General features: G+C 26.9%; 3 protein-coding genes across 9 annotated transcripts in view; 1 reads left to right on the top strand and 2 right to left on the bottom strand.

The window, feature by feature from the left end:
• Positions 1-427: 427 nt before the first annotated feature.
• Positions 428-6,593, bottom strand: LOC141533889 (ribosomal protein S6 kinase 2 beta). 2 transcript variants are annotated; one of them, XM_074252984.1, is made up of 9 exons: positions 5,854-6,593; positions 5,363-5,702; positions 4,838-4,998; positions 4,636-4,742; positions 4,380-4,560; positions 4,135-4,300; positions 3,096-3,999; positions 2,297-2,558; positions 428-2,042 (listed from the first exon to the last, which is right to left on the bottom strand). In XM_074252984.1, exons 1-9 carry the CDS (start codon positions 5,905-5,907, stop codon positions 1,914-1,916), a joined length of 2,304 nt encoding a protein of 767 aa, XP_074109085.1. In that variant the 5' UTR covers positions 5,908-6,593; the 3' UTR covers positions 428-1,913. The 2 variants fall into 2 exon arrangements, with proteins under 2 accessions (XP_074109085.1, XP_074109090.1); XM_074252989.1 differs by having other exon boundaries at positions 5,363-5,756; positions 5,854-6,592.
• A 749-nt stretch (positions 6,594-7,342) lies between these two features.
• On the top strand, positions 7,343-13,917 carry Mtrnapol (mitochondrial RNA polymerase). The gene is made up of 12 exons (XM_074257906.1): positions 7,343-7,774; positions 8,518-8,622; positions 8,690-8,859; positions 8,959-9,140; positions 9,224-9,615; positions 9,862-10,214; positions 10,320-10,589; positions 10,804-12,319; positions 12,888-13,146; positions 13,220-13,391; positions 13,468-13,559; positions 13,629-13,917. Exons 1-12 carry the CDS (start codon positions 7,648-7,650, stop codon positions 13,756-13,758), a joined length of 3,768 nt encoding a protein of 1,255 aa, XP_074114007.1. The 5' UTR covers positions 7,343-7,647; the 3' UTR covers positions 13,759-13,917.
• Positions 13,918-14,569: 652 nt separating this feature from the next.
• Positions 14,570-18,869, bottom strand: part of Trc (Serine/threonine-protein kinase tricornered) — a 68,738-nt gene continuing 64,438 nt past the window's right edge. For all 6 annotated transcript variants that reach the window (XM_074257919.1, XM_074257915.1, XM_074257924.1 and 3 more), the window contains one exon: positions 14,570-18,737. In XM_074257919.1, coding sequence (XP_074114020.1) covers positions 18,622-18,737 — 116 coding nt within the window. In that variant the 3' untranslated portion in view covers positions 14,570-18,621. The remainder of the gene's footprint in view (positions 18,738-18,869) is intronic.

Here is an 18,869-nt window from a genome sequence, read left to right as displayed (position 1 = left end):
ATTTTTAATCAAAATTTGTTTAAATAATTTTTAATTTAATTTTTTGATTAAATTATAATTTTGCGATTCAATGTCATGGAATGATTTTGTCTTCGCTTTATAAAAATTCAATCAAAATATTATCTAGTTTCACAAGATCTGTATAAATAGAAACATAAATTAAAGTAGAAAAAAAAATATTTAGCGGATTAATTTAATAAAAATGTGTGTGATTAAATTTATTTTATTCATAAACAAATAATTATGTTATTAATAAATAAATACATAAAATAATATATTATTTAAACTGATGTATAATAAATGTAATTAGCAAACTAAAAAAAAAAGTGACCTCTGTCGCATTCTCTGTTAATCCTGTTTTCTATTTTATAAATATAGCATTTTTTTTTTATATATATAAAATGGAAGAAAGTTAGATTAACGCACATAATTTTAAAGATATAATTTTATTTGTTTAAGTTAGATACGAATATAAGGAACATTGATTAATTGATAAGAATCGAGGCCTTGATGTCCAAAAGTTTCTAAAAGATTACTTAAAAGTGTATTTATGGTATACAATATTTATAAATTATTAATTAACTTATTATTAGAGCCATTATATAAATAGATGTCTTGATTCGCTCGGAAGAATTGCTGGATCACAATATTAAAAGTTCTATTTAAAATTAATTATCATCAAGTAAAGCTTCAACTCTTATCCTCTCAATTATTAATTAGAATTTTCCTCCAATAAATTCATTTTAAAATTATTTAATAGTTACACATGTATATTTAATATATATTTAAATATTTAATTATGAGGTTAAAATCTCAACAATCGATCAAGAATATATTTATAAGTATATATTTATATTAAAAACTTTCATATGGCAACTGGTTTGTATTATATTTTTAAATATCGAACAATACTACGATCTATTTTATGCTTTTCACATAAATAATTAAATAATAAAAATACATTTCAAAAATAAAATTAGTTTAAATAATAAATTCACATATTTTTTTCCGGTCTCTAACTTTCAGTTTATGATTATAAAAATAATTTTCATACTTGAGATCAGTGTATGTCTATATATCTACATTATTCTGCATTTAATCAATTAATAATACGCAAAAGTTAATAAAAAAAAAAAAATATCGATACAATACAAGGAATGTTTTTAACTATTTCAATTGATATAGTACCAAGATCTAAAAAAAATATTATAACTAGATATTTTTTTAGTAAAGTAAGTATGAAATTACACTATCTATTTTTTTAGAATATACTATGGCCATTTTTTTTTTTTTTTTTTAATTATCAGTAACGTTAAACGTAAAATATTTACAAACATTTAATTTTAATAATTTTATAATTTTGTTTATAAATTTATACCTTTATAATATAATCAATCGCGTTACTAAGGCCAAAAGGGCGTACCTCAATATCTACGCGCTTTTGGCTCTGCAGAGCCAAAAAGGTATGTAAAAAAATTTTTTTTTACTCCAACTAATCTAAAAATGTTTGTAATATTTAAATCTGTAAGAAAAGTGAATAAAAAAATTTTTTTATTCACTTTTCTTACAGATCTGAATGTTGTAAATTTTTTTAAGTTGGTTGGAGAAAAAAAAATTTTTTTATACGCTCTAAATGTTGAGATGCACCCTTTTGGCATTAGTAACGCGAAATAACAAGGGGTTAAGGAAATACTAATTTTAAACTGGAGATAATGCACTGTTGGTTATCGATTTTAGACTCGCACGATCAAAATAAATTTAATCAAAATAAATTAATAATAATAATTTTAAAATAACAAAGTATCACATCAATTTTAAAAACTGACTCTATAATATTGTGCGTTAAATTAAAAAAAAAAAATAAATAAAAATAAAAAATAAATCCTGATATGAATTAATATTAAGTTAATATATTAAAGTTTTGTAGGACCTCGTGGTTTGGCCAGAGTTCGACGTCGAGCTAATTCGGACATAACAACTGGCCCAATGTGCGGCGATCTTGGACTATTCGACATTGCTTTGTAAGTCTCTGCTACTGCAGTCTGAAAATAAATCAATAAAATAGTTATTTTTTTTTTTTCTTGCAAGCTCATGAAAGTTATAAAGAAAAAAATCCTCTAGGACACTGGTATTGATCAGTAAAACACTGCTCGCCTAAAGAGATTATAATCTATGAGTATAAAACCCTACGGGGGAGAGTCGAGGTACTCTCAATATATATTCCATTTCAATAATTAATTTTTAAACTTAATTTAAGTAATTTATTTTATTTTATTGAAAAGATTGAATAAAGCACCTTGAGACTCAATGGATCGGTTACAGTTTCAGGCAAGAATTTTTGCGGAAGACGATGACGATTTGCGATCCACGAGTATTTTAAAATAGCCGCAGCTGTTGGTCTCCTGTGTGGATCGATATGTAGCATTCTGAGAACAAGGTCTTTAGCTTCGGTGGATATATGTGTCCAGATACCGTTATCAACATTCACAAAACCGAGTCCAATGCGATTTAATATGTCACTTGCGGTATCTCCTGGACTATTTGGAAATGGAGTACATCTATAAAAAAATTATAAAAAGTTATTAATTTTACTCAATATTTTTTTTTTTCAAATAGTTATTAGATTTCTATTAAAAATGATACTGAAATCAGTTGACGCATAATTTTTTAGTTTTATCAAATAAAATATTACTAAAAATTAATTTCAACAAAATTTCTATTAATAATTAAAAAAAAAATTTTTTATCATTATTTTTAATTTAAAAAACAATTTTTTCGATTTTTACTGGTGGAATTTTTTAAAAGATTTTTTTTTTGTCGTAATTTTCAAATTAAAAACAATTTTTGAAATTTTTACAAGTGAAATTTTTTTTTTGTCACAATTTTTGATTTATAAAAACTTATAAAGGTTAAAATTATTGAAATTTATAATAATTAAATTAAATGTAAAAATTAATAAAGATAATAAAATTTTTTTATTTCAGTATCATCAAAAAAAATTTTTTTTTAATGTTTGTAATAAAAAAAAAATCAAGTTAATAGCTAATAATGACAAGCATATCTATTACCCCTCATAAATAAATAATTAAACTCACCCGGCCAACATTATGTATAACAAGACCCCAAGAGACCATATATCACAAGCAGCATCATAACCCTGACGTTTAAGGACTTCAGGCGCTACAAAATTAGCTGTGTAACAGGGTGTCATCAATAAACCATTCTCAGCCCTGAGTTGCTTGGCAAATCCTAAGTCACAAATACACAGCGTGCTTGGATCCCCGCCTGGCTTGGCATACAAGATATTTGAGGGCTTCAAATCCCGGTGAACCACCCCGTTCTCGTGTAAATAATTAACAACACTGGTGATAGTATAAATAACCTCAGCAGCTTCGCGCTCCGAAAAATTGCGTCGTTGTATCAAGCGATTCAGCAGCTCTCCGCCTCTCAGCAGTTCCAGGACTAGATAGACCCGCCGTTCGTCCTCGTGCACAGCGCGCAGAGAGACAATGTGCGGATGACGGCCGTACCGAAGTAGAATTTCTATTTCTTCAGTCGGGTCTCGTTTAATCTTCTCGATGACCTTCACAGCGTACTCTATTTTAGTAATTTTGTGCACGGCACGGTAAACAGTGCTGTAACTCCCGTTGCCGATTTCTTCTTTTATCTCGTACTCGTCGCGAATTGGAGTGCGACTCACGTAGGTGGGAAACGCATTCCCGATGTTCTCGCAGCTCATTATCTCTGGACTCTTGGGGTTTTCCTCCAGCAGACCTGGAGCTACAAAACTGAATCCGCGGAACAATTCATGGGCGTTTGCACTCGGTGGAAGACCTGGCGAGTCTCGCGGTGTTTTACAAGTAAATTCGCTGTCGAAGCAAAATGCATCGTCCTCGCGACTCACCGCTGGCTTGAAAGGCGGTACTACTTCTTTTCGATACAAAGCCTCCCAGTCGATCGACGAAAAAAATGGGTGACTTTTTATTTCTTCGACTCCGTCTGAAAAAATAAATTTTTTTTTTTCTTTTTTTTTTGTGAGAAGAAAAATAATTTATCGAGTGTCAATAGACTTATAGACTTAGCAAGTCTCTGGGGTAGATAAAGTAATAAATAAAAATAAATAATTAATATTACTGCTCCCAATCCGGTTTGCTGGATTTCTTTTGAAGAGGACACGCAAAAGTGCTTGGGCGTCTTGAGATATATTGTAGGGCATTCCAAGCTTAGCTTTTAGAATTTGAGTCATTGTTTCTTTTCGATTTACTCCTTGGAATGGCAGTGCTCCAGTTAGCATTTCAAACTGAAAAATAAATTTATATAATGAAGAGAATAAAATTAATTTTGTCTCCGTAATATTTTGATATAAAATTGATTATTACCATTAAGACACCAAAGCTCCACCAGTCAGCAGCAAATGAATGTCCTTGACGATTAACAACTTCTGGTGCCATGTATTCAATAGTTCCACAAAATGAGTACGAGGTTTTAGTGTCATCTAATGGCTGCTTGCTTAATCCAAAATCAGTTAAAGACATGTGTCCATCGGCGTCTAATAGAATACTGTAATAAAAAATTTATTCATTAGCTAAATGTTGAACTAATTGATTAAACATTAAATGTAAAAGTTAAAATTACTTTTCAGGTTTTAAGTCTCTATAAATTATCCCAAGTTTGTGAATATGATCTAATGCTAGTGCTAATTCAGCTAAATAAAATTTGACATCTTCTTCAGTAAACATTACCTGAAAAAAATCAAATAATTTTTATTATTAATGTCGTGAGAATTTTTTTTTTTTTTTTTTAGTTTAAAAGTAAAAAATTAATTAGTTTTAGTTACCTCTTTGGACAGACGTGAAAAAAGATCACCACCTCTCAAAAAATCGAGGATTAAATATAATTTACCTTCTGTTTGAAAGGCATAGTGTAAACGGACAATAAATGGGTGTTCAACATCTACTAGAATATTTCTTTCCGTTTTAGTTCTGACCCTATCTCGCACTGAAATAAATAAATCAATAGATAATTTTAATTTTGTACAGGGAAGAAATAAAAAAATTTAGTTAATTTTTTTTTGTAAAATATAAATAAAAAATTATTTATAAAAAATAAAATATAATGAAAAATTATTTTAAAAAAATTATTATAAAAAATAACAAATAATTGTATAAAAATAAATTAAAATAAAAAAATTTTGATAGCAAAAAAATTTTTTTATAAAAAAAAAAAATAACAAGAAAATTAAACTATTTATTTCTAAACATGAAAACTGCTCATAAGAAATAATTGTCAGGCGTAAGTTATTTTTAGTATCATTATATTAATAAAAGCGATGAATAATAAAAATAAAAATAAACTTAGTTACCTTTAAGTGTTGCTTTTTTCAAAACTTTCATAGCATACAAAGTTCCTTTATCTTTCCCAACAACTTTCCTGACTAAAAAAACTTTTCCGAAAGAGCCCTGACCGAGAACTTTAAGAAGATCGAAGTGACTTGGATCAGCCTTTTCATGGCCATCTCTCACTAGCTCGCAGACTTCAATCTCATGCGAATCAACAACACACCCATTAACATTTGAGTTGACAGCACAAGCGGCACTGTTAATTGACGATGATGAATGATTATTATCCATATCAATGTTGAATTGTGCCATAGCTGATATTGATAGTGGGTGATTGTCTGTTGGATCTACATCAGGTGTTTGCTGTGGCGTGAATAATCATAACAATTCAAATTAATAATTCATTATTTGTGACAGCTGTAGTAATTATAAAACCAAATAAAAAAAAAGAATGAATGAATATTGATTAATTGTAATTGTAATTGTAATTGTGATTGTAATGGTTGTAAATTACCTGCTCGGAAACATGCTGTTGATTCCAAGGTACTGTTAAGTTTGCTAATGGCATTATAGTGTTAAATATTTATTTATAAACGAGCAACAATGAACATCTGTGATAAATGGTAATTTAAGAGCTTGTTTTGTTTGTATTGACATTAGAACAACTTCAAACACTGGAGGTATATGATTTATAAAAGATTTGCTCAATTTTAAAAAAAATTTTTTTTTTTATTATTATTGTTGTTATTTTTTTTTTTTTTTTGGAGTTAGAAATTTACCGGAAGATTTTTTTATGATAATATATGTAACTTGTAATGATTTTTTAATTGCACCGAGTGGGTTTAGTGCAGTAGTTTCACTACTGGTAACAGGTGAATAAAAAATTTCGTCGAGGAAAACCGTAGAACCGGAACTGCGGTGATACTATTACTGACGTCAAAGGTTTTCTCACATATGTGATAGGCGATGTGCGTTAAATCATAATAATGATAATAGTAGCACTAGGTGGGATTGAATGTATCAATGAATATAAGTTGAGTTAGTTTACAGACTTATCTTCAAGTGACAGTCGGTAGGAAACATTTCTTCTTTGTTGATTTTATTATATCAACAGTAGAAAATCCTGTAATGTAAAACTAGACTAGAAATTTGAATTGCGCGCCACGCGCGCGCATTAATTTTAACCAATAACAAATCATGGCATGTTTTTTGCCAATTTCGACCTTTGACTAACTTCAAGACTATCATTCATGTATTTTAATTTAGAAGATTAAATTATTAAGAAAAAATGTAATTAAAAAGTTTTACATGTGAAAATTAATAAAAATTACAAGTGAAAATTTTTAGAAGCATTTTTTTACTGTAATTAATTTATTAAAAAAATTTTTTAAATTAACAGCTGACCGCTAATTTCAGTATTATGTTAAAAACATATGTTTAAAAATTGCAATTTTAACTATAGCAAAAATTGTACATATTTTTCCAAAAAATAATTGTGAAAATAAATTATAGCAAAAAAAATTATTAAAGAATTATATAAATGGACTTATATAAATAATAATAAATTAAAAATGCAATTTTTTAAAACAAATTTTTTTGTTAAAAAAAAATTAAAATATTGTCAAGTGACAGCTAACTTTAATGTCATAATTTTTTTTTATGAAATGTAAAATATACAATTTTTAAATTGCAGAAATTGCTAATTTTAATTAGCAGACATCTGTCATTGTTGTGTAGATATTTTTATAACAATTGAATTGAAATTACTACTAAGAAGAAATTTTTTAATTAATTACATCACTAATTTTTTGATAAATCTACAAGTGGAATTTTTTAGAAAATTTATTTTTTTTTTTTTTTAATCCAAGAAATCATCAGATGTCAGCTGATTTCAGTGTCATTTAAAAAATTATGTTTGAAGAATTTAAATTCATTATATATATTATATATTAGCAGGTAGGTATATATCATCAACTGCACATGATTCAGATGGTAAGAAACTTTTCGTAACTTACAAAAGAGCTCAGGTTTTACGGATTTCACGTGCTTGTAACAAAAATAGTGAGCTAAAAATATAAAATAATTATTTAAAAAAGTATTGATTTACAAATTTAATTCAATTTTTAAAGTGATAAATGCGTATTACCTCTAATTTTATATAAATAATTTAAGCTAACACGCATCCGTATACCGCTGGGCTTAACCAAAAAAACTAAATTATCTCGATGTAAAATTTTTCAAAAATCAATTTTAAATTTATTGAATTTTTTGTATGATATTTTAATTGTTTACTGTGATAACTGTTGAGATGTATCGATTGTTAAAAATTCCCCAAATTCATTTGATCAGTGTGGGCAATTCATCGCAAGTTTATTATAATTCAGCGATTAAATTATGTTCTTACTGCAGGCTAGATCATTCTACTCAATCAACAAGTATGATTTTCATTTTAATTATTTATTATTTACTTTTTTTTTATCAATTTTAATTCATGGCAGTTAAAACAGCTGACAGTTGACGATTAGTAAATTTTTATTTAATACAATTGTTTTGTTAAAAAATAAAGTATAAGTCAATTTAAAAATTTTTGTAATGAATTTTAAAAAACCGGAGATTTTAATAATAATTGATTTTGAAAAATTATGTCAGCTATTATCACTGTTAATGATAATACTAAAGATAGCCAACGTCTTTGATTTTTTTTTTATTTATTAAATTAGAACTAAAAAAAATTGCATTTATTTTTTTTAAGTTTTATAAAAATAAAATTTTTTTTTAATGAAAAATTCCACCTGTAGAAATAAAAAAAAAAAAAAAACACTTAAAAAATATTTAAAAATATTTATAACTTGAAAAAAAAATTTTTTTTAAATATTTATTTATAATAATTGATTTGTTATAAAAATTTCAAAAGTTGCTAGATGTCTGTTAATTTTAATTAACTGTATTATGAATCATTGATGTTGTAATTGATATGAAAATTAAGTTAGCCGACATCTAAAAATTTTAAGAATTTTTTTTACTAAAAAAATGACTACAAAATAATTAAAAAAAAAACTCAAAAAATTAAAAATGTCGGCTAACTTTAGTATTATGTAGTTATTTCATTTTTTAAATTATAAATATTAATATTAAAATTTTTTGCTACATAATTAATTGTTTATTTTTCTAAAAAAAGGAATTTTACAAATGCGACTTCAGTCGACGATAAATACTGTATTAGTACCATCAATACCAGCCAAAGTTAAACGTAAGCCGAAAAAATATACAGAATTATTAGAAGGTAATTTGAATAATGAGAAATTAAAAATTTAAATATTAAAGTATCTATATTTATTGTTTAATTTCAGTCACAGACAATAATGTGAATAATCGAAAAGCGGCAATTCGTAAAATGAATGCTTCATATTTATCATTATTAGTTGATAAAAATGGAAATAAACAATCGATGCGATATGATGAAAATCCAATTTTACTCTTGAATACACCGATAGATATAAATCATGATCATCGAATTCAAGTAAAATACCAGATTAATAAAAATTAATCTTATCTATTTTTCTAAACAATAATTTTAATTTTTTTTTTTTTTTTTTTTTTTTTGAATAATTTATTACAGCTTAGCGATGTAGATAATAACCACGACGAACTAGGAATAATGGAAGATTTACAATCATCTGGAATTTCAGACTCAGCTTCGTTAATTAAAAATATTTCTACTTTAGACGCAATACCGGAAGAGCACCTAAAAAATGAATTTGAAGATGAAGAAAATGAAGAAGGGATACTTCAAAGTTCAAAGTAAATATAATTATAATTTTACCGGAGTGCTTATACTTAATAAATGTAATTGAACTTAATTTAAAAAAAATTACAATTTACAGAACTAACAAACGTAAGTTGAAAACACTCCAAAAAGAATTAAGATTGAAGAAAGAGTTGGGCAAGTGGAAAATCGCTAAGAATCAAAATGAGCTGGAAAGTACAGTGCGGGCATTGAAGGCATACTTGAATGTTTGTCTCAATTGTAATATGATGGGTCGTGCATATCATACAGTAATGTACTATAGAAATAAATCGCCTAAGAATCACAAAAAAGTACGCGAAATTTCAATTTATAATATTTTGCTGCAAGCTTATGCGTCTCGAGGTCAGTATCCGAAAGTTCATGACTTGATGGAACTTATAAGAAAAGACCAATTGGTACCTAATACACAAACTTATGCCGCAGTCTATGAGTGCTTTGGAAATATACATGTTAATCTACATAAAATGCGTGAGTATTGCCTTTATTAGGGATCATTCTGGTTCTAAAGTTAAAAAAAAATTAATCATATAATATATAATATAGTTGCAGTGGTCCAATCACTTGAAAATTTGGACACAGTACTTTCAGATATATTTACTTTTGAAAAATGTAAAAAAAAAGATAATAATTTTTTCAAAATTTACAAACCAGAATGATTTTATAATAATAAATTTGATGCTAATGTTTATCATAAATTTTTTTTTATTATTGCAGAATTTTTAAACAAAATATATGAAAAAATGAAGAAGAATAACATAACTTTTGACCAAGTATTAAAGGAATCAAGAACGAAAGTGAATCAGTATATGAATGTGCTCAGAGGAATTTCATTGATAGATCCAAATTTTGCATCAAAAATAGATATTGAAAATGAAGCTTACAGTTGTCAATTGGTGAAAAAAATTATACCAGAGACTGCTAGTCACAATAGTCCTGCGAAAGGTTTGATGGACCTACCTGACTTGATAGACAGATTTTCCAGGCAAGTTAAATCTGAAATGGATGGTCATGTTGTAATTGAAAGTATTGCGAAGATTGACAACACTCATTCAACGGTATCATCTTACGTAAGTAATTATTTGATTACTATAAAGTCATTTTTTTTTTTTTTTTTATTTACATGAAGAAATAAATAAGGATAATTTTGAAATAAAATATTTGTATTGATACAGAGAAAAGAAATCCAAAAGCTTGAAGAAAATTGGAGAAACGACATATCTTCTGCCTTTGATCGTGATTTAAAGGCTTTAAAAAAGAAAGAACATCATGCTGTTCCAAATGAAATGGTTCTGTACCCATATTTGTGTGTACTAAACAAAGAAGAATATGTAAATGCGATTATGCACGAAATTCGTAAGCTAGCAAATGGGTCAGAGTCCTTTAGCCCGTCTTTTACTTTGCTCCGTAAGCGATTAGGCAAATTCATCAACGACAAATATGACGTATGTAAAATTTAAAATTTTTAAATTATTATGGCACCCGGGGTACCATAGAAATGATGAAAAAAAATTTTTTTTTTTCAAATTTGAAATTAACTTTGATCAAAATTTTTGGAATTTGAAATTTGTGATAATTTCTTAATTTAATTAAAAAAATTTTTCATCGGCTCCTCATGCAACAATGCCATAAAATGTTGATAATTTTTTTATTTTACAGATTTTAATAAAAAAACAATGTAAATATCCCGAACTTATGGGTAATGTATATTCAAAGTATGGTCAATGGTACTTGAATTATACAAATGGACAAAACAGTCGTGAGAATTGGCAAAAAATATCTCAAGAAATATCGCCGAATTTCAGTCTTGAGTTGGAATTATCTCAATGGCCAACTAATTTAAGTCGTCAGATTGGAAAATTTTTATACAAAATAATTCTTAACGACGTTAAAATAGACACAAATAGCACAAGATCAGACCGCGAGTCGCAAGATTTACGTCCTGCATTTTACATAGTATGGAGACACAACAACCGCAAGCATTTGGTAAAGGAAGTAAAACCGCACCCGACATTAGCTAAAATTTATCGAGGGTCAAATCCGGAGACGCTGAGTTTCGAGACAAATTTATTACCATCGGAATGCCCGCCTCGTCCATGGTCATCAATACGCAGTGGTGGTTATCTGCTGCTCAAGTCAGATGTGATTCGAGTTCCTTTGTTCGCAATTGAACAGTTGAAACGCTTGGAAGTAACGCCGCCGAGACAACTGTGGCCTGCTCTGGACTGTCTGAATCAGCTGGGGTCAATTCCTTGGAATATCAACAAGCCAGTTCTCGACCTGGCGATTAAAATATTTCGGGACGGAGGTTCTGTTAAATTAAACGTGCCTCAACCGCCATCGGTACTAGGTTCGGGGCCTCTACTGCACCCAGACTCCACTCCGCATGAAAGAATTAATTCCCGGAGAGCTCAGATAGAACTTAATCGTAAGAAAAGCGAGATGTATTCCTTGTGGTGCGATGCGCACTATCGTCTGTCTCTAGCTAATCATTTTCGGGATAAAATTTTCTGGTTACCACACAACATGGACTTTCGAGGACGTGTCTATCCAGTACCTCCACATCTAAGTCACCTGGGCTCCGATTTAGCTCGGTCGATCATGATGTTCGCATTGGGAAAACCACTGGGTCCACGAGGCCTTGATTGGCTGAAGATACACACCATTAATTTAACGGGATTCAAAAAACGTGAATCAATTGCTGAGAGACTGCGATATGCCAATGAAATTTTAGACAAAATTATTGACAGCGCCGAAAAACCACTGGATGGTGAAATGTGGTGGGCGACCAGTGATGAGCCCTGGCAAACTCTCGCTTCTTGCATGGAAGTAGCTGCTGCGTTGAAGACGCCTAATCCTGAAGAATATGTTTGTAGGTTTCCCATTCATCAGGATGGAAGTTGTAATGGGCTCCAGCACTACGCAGCGTTGGGGAGAGATCAAATTGGAGCTGAAAGTGTCAATTTGTACCCGAGTGATAAACCGCAAGATGTTTATAGTAATGTAGCGGCTATGGTTGATAAACTCCGGGCCGCTGATGCAGAGAAAGGTTTAGAAATAGCTCAAATTTTAGAGGGCTTTGTTAAGAGAAAAATTATTAAGCAAACTGTTATGACCACGGTCTATGGTGTCACCAAATTTGGCGCTCGGTTGCAGATTGCTCGTCAGCTAAAAGGTTTGTTTTTATCATTTTTTTGATACGGTAAATGCACCAATTATTGACCAATTAAGGTTTTTTTTTTTTTTTTTTTTTTTTAATAACAAAAATTTAAAAATTAATTGTAATATAATGTCGCGTTACTGATGCCATAAGGGCGTATAAAAAAAAATCCTATTTTTTTTTAAGTCCAAAAAAAATTTTTAATTTGGAGAAAAATTTTTTTTTTTTGCATTTCTTCACGTTTTATGAAAAAATGCGTTGATTCCCGAAAAAAAAAATTTTTATACGCCCTTATGGCATCCGAGGTGGGCCCCGGGAGCCATAAGGGCGTAAAAAAAATTTTTTTTTTCGGGAATCAATCTATTTTTACCTGAAATGTCGAGAAATACAAAAAAAAAATTTTTTTTTTGAAAATTTAATTTTTTTTCTAAGTCTAAAAAAAATTTTTAGTTTGGAAAAAAATTTTTTTTCTGCATTTCTGCACATTTCATGCAAAAATACGTTGATATAACTCTAAAATATTTATTTTAGAAAATTTTAGATTGTACAAAAATATATTTATATATTTTTCTTTTATTTATAGACCTCGATGATTATCCACAAGATAAAGTTTGGCCAGGTAGTTTGTACTTGGCACAAAAAACCTTTGAAAGTTTAAGAACAATGTTCGAAAGTGCAAGACAAATTCAAGATTGGTTCACTGATTGCGCTCAAGTAATAACGACGATTAATGGAAAAAATATGGAATGGGTTACTCCTTTGGGATTGCCTGTGATTCAACCCTACAGCAAAATACTTCCTACAAGGAATAAATTCACGGATATCGCGACTGATTTACTTCTGTTAGTATCACTTGTTAGTAATCTGTTCAATTAAATAATTATAAATAGATTTTTTTTTTTATTCTTTCAACAGAAAACCAAATACGTCAAAACAAAAAAACGCATTCGCTCCGAATTTTATCCATTCATTGGATTCATGTCATATGATGTTAACGAGTTTGAATTGCGAACACACTGGAATATCTTTTGTATCAGTCCATGATTGCTATTGGACTCATCCTTGCAGCGTCGAAATCATGAACAGGGTAAATGATTTTAATAACTCAAAATAATTAATATTTGTAACTTAATATAATTATTTTATTTTAATTTATTACGCAGATTTGTCGCGAACAGTTTGTAGCTCTACATTCAGAACCAATTCTTAGGGACTTGTCAAAATATTTCATTGATAAATTCACTTGTGATGAAAAGTAAGTGCTTTAGTTTTGTATCATTAAAAAAATTTTTCAATTAATTAATTAATATTGACGTGATTACAGGAAAATTGACGCGGATAATCTTGAAGAAATTTTATCGAAAGAAAAATTATATCGTACATTATCTAATGTTCCAAAAAGAGGAACATTCGACCTTAAAAAAGTTTTAGATTCAACTTATTTCTTCTGCTGATTAAATTCACAGATTGATAAATCTAAAATGTTTTTTATATTATTATTGACATAACAGTCATTAACATAAATTTGTATTATGTATGTAAATATTATAAATTTTTTTATTATATCATGCTGTTTTTATAGTTATATTAAATTTTGAATTTTAAAACAAAAATATTTTTATGCAGTGATTTTTTATTTTAAGGGATTAGAGGTAGTTAAAATTTTCAAAAAATCGATTTTTTTTTTTTACATTTTCTTTAAGTGTAATAAGGTAAAAGCCCCAATTATTAACAGGGGTCTAAATATTGAACTTTTTTTAGTAAATTCAACAATATTAAATGATCTAGATTTATTTATTAGAGCTAAATTTTATATTTCTATATGAAATTTTATGGGCTCATTTTCATTTTAGAAAAATTTTGATTTTCGTACATTTTATGAAAATAATTTTCGAGATGTAACAGATAGATAAAATCTATCAAATTTATGTTAAAATTCATATAGTCTTCAATTTGAGTTCAATTTTTCGTCGCCTTTTGATACTTTTTTTAATTCATTTCACAGTTGGGAAAATTAAAAAAAAATCAAGAATAAATTAATTTTTACATTTTATCATCAAATGACTTTTATCTGTTACAAATTCTATTTTTTTGGTAGAAGTCTTTAAATATTTATTTGTTGTAGCCTCATATCGTTATTTGAAAAAATATAATAAAAAATAAATTTTACAAATTTTACAATTGGGAAAAATAACAATGTAATAATATTTAAGAAAAAAAAAAAATGGGAATTAAATGGTACATTAATCTAAAATAAAAAAACAATTTATTAACGATATTAATTACAATAGTATATTTCTTCATGTGAAAAGCAATATTTTGTTTTTATTCATTTACTTTTTTACATATATCATCATTCCTTTCTTCTTTATCTCCATATAAACCTATCAATTGTTATAATCATAAAAGTAAACGATAAAATAATAATAATAATAATAATAATATAGTAATAGTTACTTGAATGAATCACAATGATTAATGAATTAAAAATCATTGCGAATAAAATAACCAGTCATTCATTCATCCTCATCGGATGTTAAATCTTCTCACAATTACGTTTACACAAATATTTATATTTTATTTATTCATTTTATATATTTATATATATATTTGTTTTTTTATTTATTTATTTATATATTTATAATTATTTATCAGATTAATTTGTTCAGGATATAGCGTTACGATATCTGAATACCTGTTCTTTTCTTCGTAAACTCATATCGCTTACAATCAGTGTCCTTAAATTATTTAATTAACTTAACTTATTAATTAACTTAAATTTAATTAATTAAACTTACTCGTTACTCTTTACAATAATTATCAATCATTCTCATATTTAGTCTAACAAAAATGTCGAACCACTTCAAGAAAAAAAAAAAAATATTCTACTTACAAACTTACTCTTACAAATAATAAATCAGTTATTAATAATTATTTAATCAACTAAATCACTGTACAAAAAAAAATGAACTGAAGAAATAAAAATTAAAAAAAAAAAAAAAACACTGTTCATAAATCAATTAATTAATTAATTTAAAGCGATAATTAAAAAGTGTTTCCTCACAGTCCTGATTAATAGTTAATAATTAATTATTAATTTATACATATATCATTAACACACATTAAATATGTTCTTTAATTAATTTTAGCAATTTTTTTCCATGATTTTATTTTAATTAAATTGCCTAAAATTTTTCTAAGCAACAAAAAAAAAATTAAAAAAAAAAAACGGACGGCTACGTGGAGTACGACGTCCCCGTAAAATAATTACGTTTATTTTTTATTTTATTTATTAATTATTTATCTTTACATTACTAAAATAAATTCAACGTCGATCGAATAATACTTAAACGATATTTCAATAAGAGAAATGTCTTATACGTCATCGATTCGATAGTATATATCACATATTTCAAGGATAACACCTCGAATGCATTCACTATTATTATTATCCAATAAATTTTAAATATTTATGACAATAATAATAATAATGATAATCATTTATTTTACTCAATCCATTTTTTGTTCTTAAAATTCTATATGTAACTTTATTTACTAATATATATAGATTTTATTAATTCATTATTTAGCTTCTTCCAATTCTGCTTATGATACGATACGATTAGGATTATTTATTTTATTAATAACAGACTAAAGGTGGAGGAAAAAATGATATAATGATAATTATTATTTTTATAGATATTTAAAATTGTGACTTAATTATTTATTGTTATGTCACTCGTGTCGCAATTACTTTTATTCGGCGATTATTTATTAATTAATATAATGATTCAAGGGCATCCTCAGACTCGTCATTTCTTCTTTGAATCAAATAGCGCATCACGATTTTATTGGTGTATTGTTGAATTATTAAAGCGGATTAATTAATAAAATGATACAATATTTGTAAATTTTTTAAAGGAGAAATTGCCAAAAAAATTACATGTAAGAATTAATTGAAGAATGCGGAAATTAACTCAGCTAAATTTTAGGGTTGCAGTCAATTAGTCAGACTGACTATATTTTGAATTAATAAATTACTAGAACTTGGAGAGTTAATATAAAATGTAATTTAAAATAATTAATTTTACAAATTTTTAAATTTCCGAAAAATATAATTTTAAATAAAGGCAAAAACTGAAGCTATATTAATAGAATTTTTCAAAGTTAGTCTCAATTTAAAAAAAAAAAAAAAAAAAATATGCTAAAATAAATGAACAGACGAACACTCATTTAGCCGAAAAATTTAAATATATCGCGTTACTGATGCCATAAAAGCGTATAATAAAAATTCTATTTTTTTTTCTAAGTCCAAAAAAAATTTTTAGTTTGGAAAAAAATTTTTTTTTGCATTTCTTCACGTTTCATAAAAAAATACGTTGATTTATGAGAAAAAATTTTTTTATACGCTTTTATGGCATCCGAGGTGGGTCCGAAAATGACGTCACATTAGCAGAGTTTTTAATATTTTTTTTTTTTTTCAAATTTTGAGCAATCCCTTATTAAACATGTATCTTTAAGACAGTAATAAAAATAAAATAAGAATAAAATATTTTATTTTTTCTATTAAAAAAAAAAAATTGTTGAAAATTTTCCGAAGAGAACCCATGTAACCCCTTAAGCTAATGCATTTTATAAACTTTTAATTGATCGGAATTTAAACTTTTCTAGAATTTTAACAATTCGAAATGTTGTCGATCTGACTAGTTGACCGTAACCTAAATTTTAATAGAATAATAACTAAAATTACCGGATTTTAGAATTTAAAATTGAAGCTTTTCAAAATGCCCTTAATCGAACAATATAATTAAAATTTTTATATAAAAAAAAAAAATCCTTTACTGCGTCAGAATTTATTTATAAAAATTTAGCGGCAAAGGCATCTCGTGACTATTGTGGTAAATTTATTTATTTATTTGTTTTTATCTAGATTTATTCTCTGAATAGATGAATAAATAGCGATTGAATTTATATTTTTAATCATCTTACTACTTTTTTATTTCATCTAATCATTACTTTAATCTATAATCAGTACCATGGACGTTAGAACGATGATTTAATTTATTTATTTATTTAATTATTATTATTTATATTTAGTAATACGATAGCGGCTGATACTAAGGAAAATTTAACTGTACGTCTACGCTGTCGTATGCATTTAATATTTATAATAATTACTTTAATGCAGAAAATATTTATTTTATAACTTTATTTACTTTAACTGCAGAAATTTACTTTTTTAAATTTAACTTTTTTTTTTGTTATATAATTATTATTTATTAATCTAGTCACTTGTTTATTCATTACGAAACTATATTTTGGAAATTGTACGCGATACGGATATTTTTTTATTTTTTTATTTTTTTATTGATATTTTTAAGTAAATGCTGGCAAAATTGTATGAAACTAATTTTTTTTTTTTTTTTCATTTGAATATATATTTATTTATTTACTTAATATTTTTTAATTATATCTTTGCAATTTGTTTTATAGTTTGTGTTGCCATTCCCCCACCGGTGGAAGGAAAAAAAAATTTAATTAAAAATTTTTTTTTCTGTTCTAACTATCAATTATTGGTAATTAGTCAACTCGGCATATAACGAAGCACGTTAACACGCTCGCGAGGCAGAATTGGAAATTTTGAGCGTTAAAAATAATAAAACAAACCAAAATATATTCTATTTTAATTATTAATTTTTTATGACATCAATTGTTATAATTTTATTTCAAATTAATTAAATAAATAAATTTAAACTTGTAACTAAAATCTGTACAAAAATTTTTGATACAAAAAAATAATATCGCTACGTAAATGGCAAATAATGCTTATAAAAGAAAAAAAAAAAATAAATAGTCGCGTTAAATAAAGAAAAATAAAAAAGAATCAGCCAATTATCACATGATCGAAACTTTACAATTAAAAAAAAAAAAAAAAAAAATGTTACCGATAAAAAAGGATTATTAATTAAAATAGAATATCGTCGAGTGAAAATGAAATACATGATTGGAGTTAATTTAAAACGGAGCTACTCTAATAGTAGAGAGTTGGAAAGAGAGCAGAATCGTATCGTCTAAAATCAGCTTTCCAGGCCTAACATCTTGAAGATATTTTAAAATTTTATAATAAGTATAAGTATAAGCAACTTTAAAACACTTATTATTTATTGTTGATGATGAAAATAAATTTAATAGCCGTCCTCGGACGGTTGGTTTGTTGATGAGGTTGTTGACAGTGTTGTCGGTTGCTGATGCACTTGGGCCGGATTTAATGGGTCTGATTGCTGATTTAGTATCATTGAAGCAGAATTATAGGATTGCTATTTTTTCGTAGGCGTACCACGCTGTGTAAGGCCTTCGAAACGTTTAAATGTATAATTTATGAAGACCCAGTCTTTGTATATCACCTCTCCGTCCTGGGGCAGTGGTGCTGAAGCTGAAACAAATATATTTTATTATATATTTATCTCTAATAAAATGAAATTTATTTTGCTGATAAGTACACTGAGAAAAAAAATTAATTTAAAAATAATTTTTGACAACTTTGATTTCTTAGCTGGAAAACTCA

The sequence above is a fragment of the Cotesia typhae genome, unplaced genomic scaffold, assembly GCF_013202065.1.
Source record: "Cotesia typhae breed Kobodo isofemale line unplaced genomic scaffold, CoteBio_Ctyphae contig_123, whole genome shotgun sequence".
Classification (NCBI taxonomy): domain Eukaryota; kingdom Metazoa; phylum Arthropoda; class Insecta; order Hymenoptera; family Braconidae; genus Cotesia; species Cotesia typhae.
This window is presented reverse-complemented; position numbering and strand designations above follow the sequence as displayed.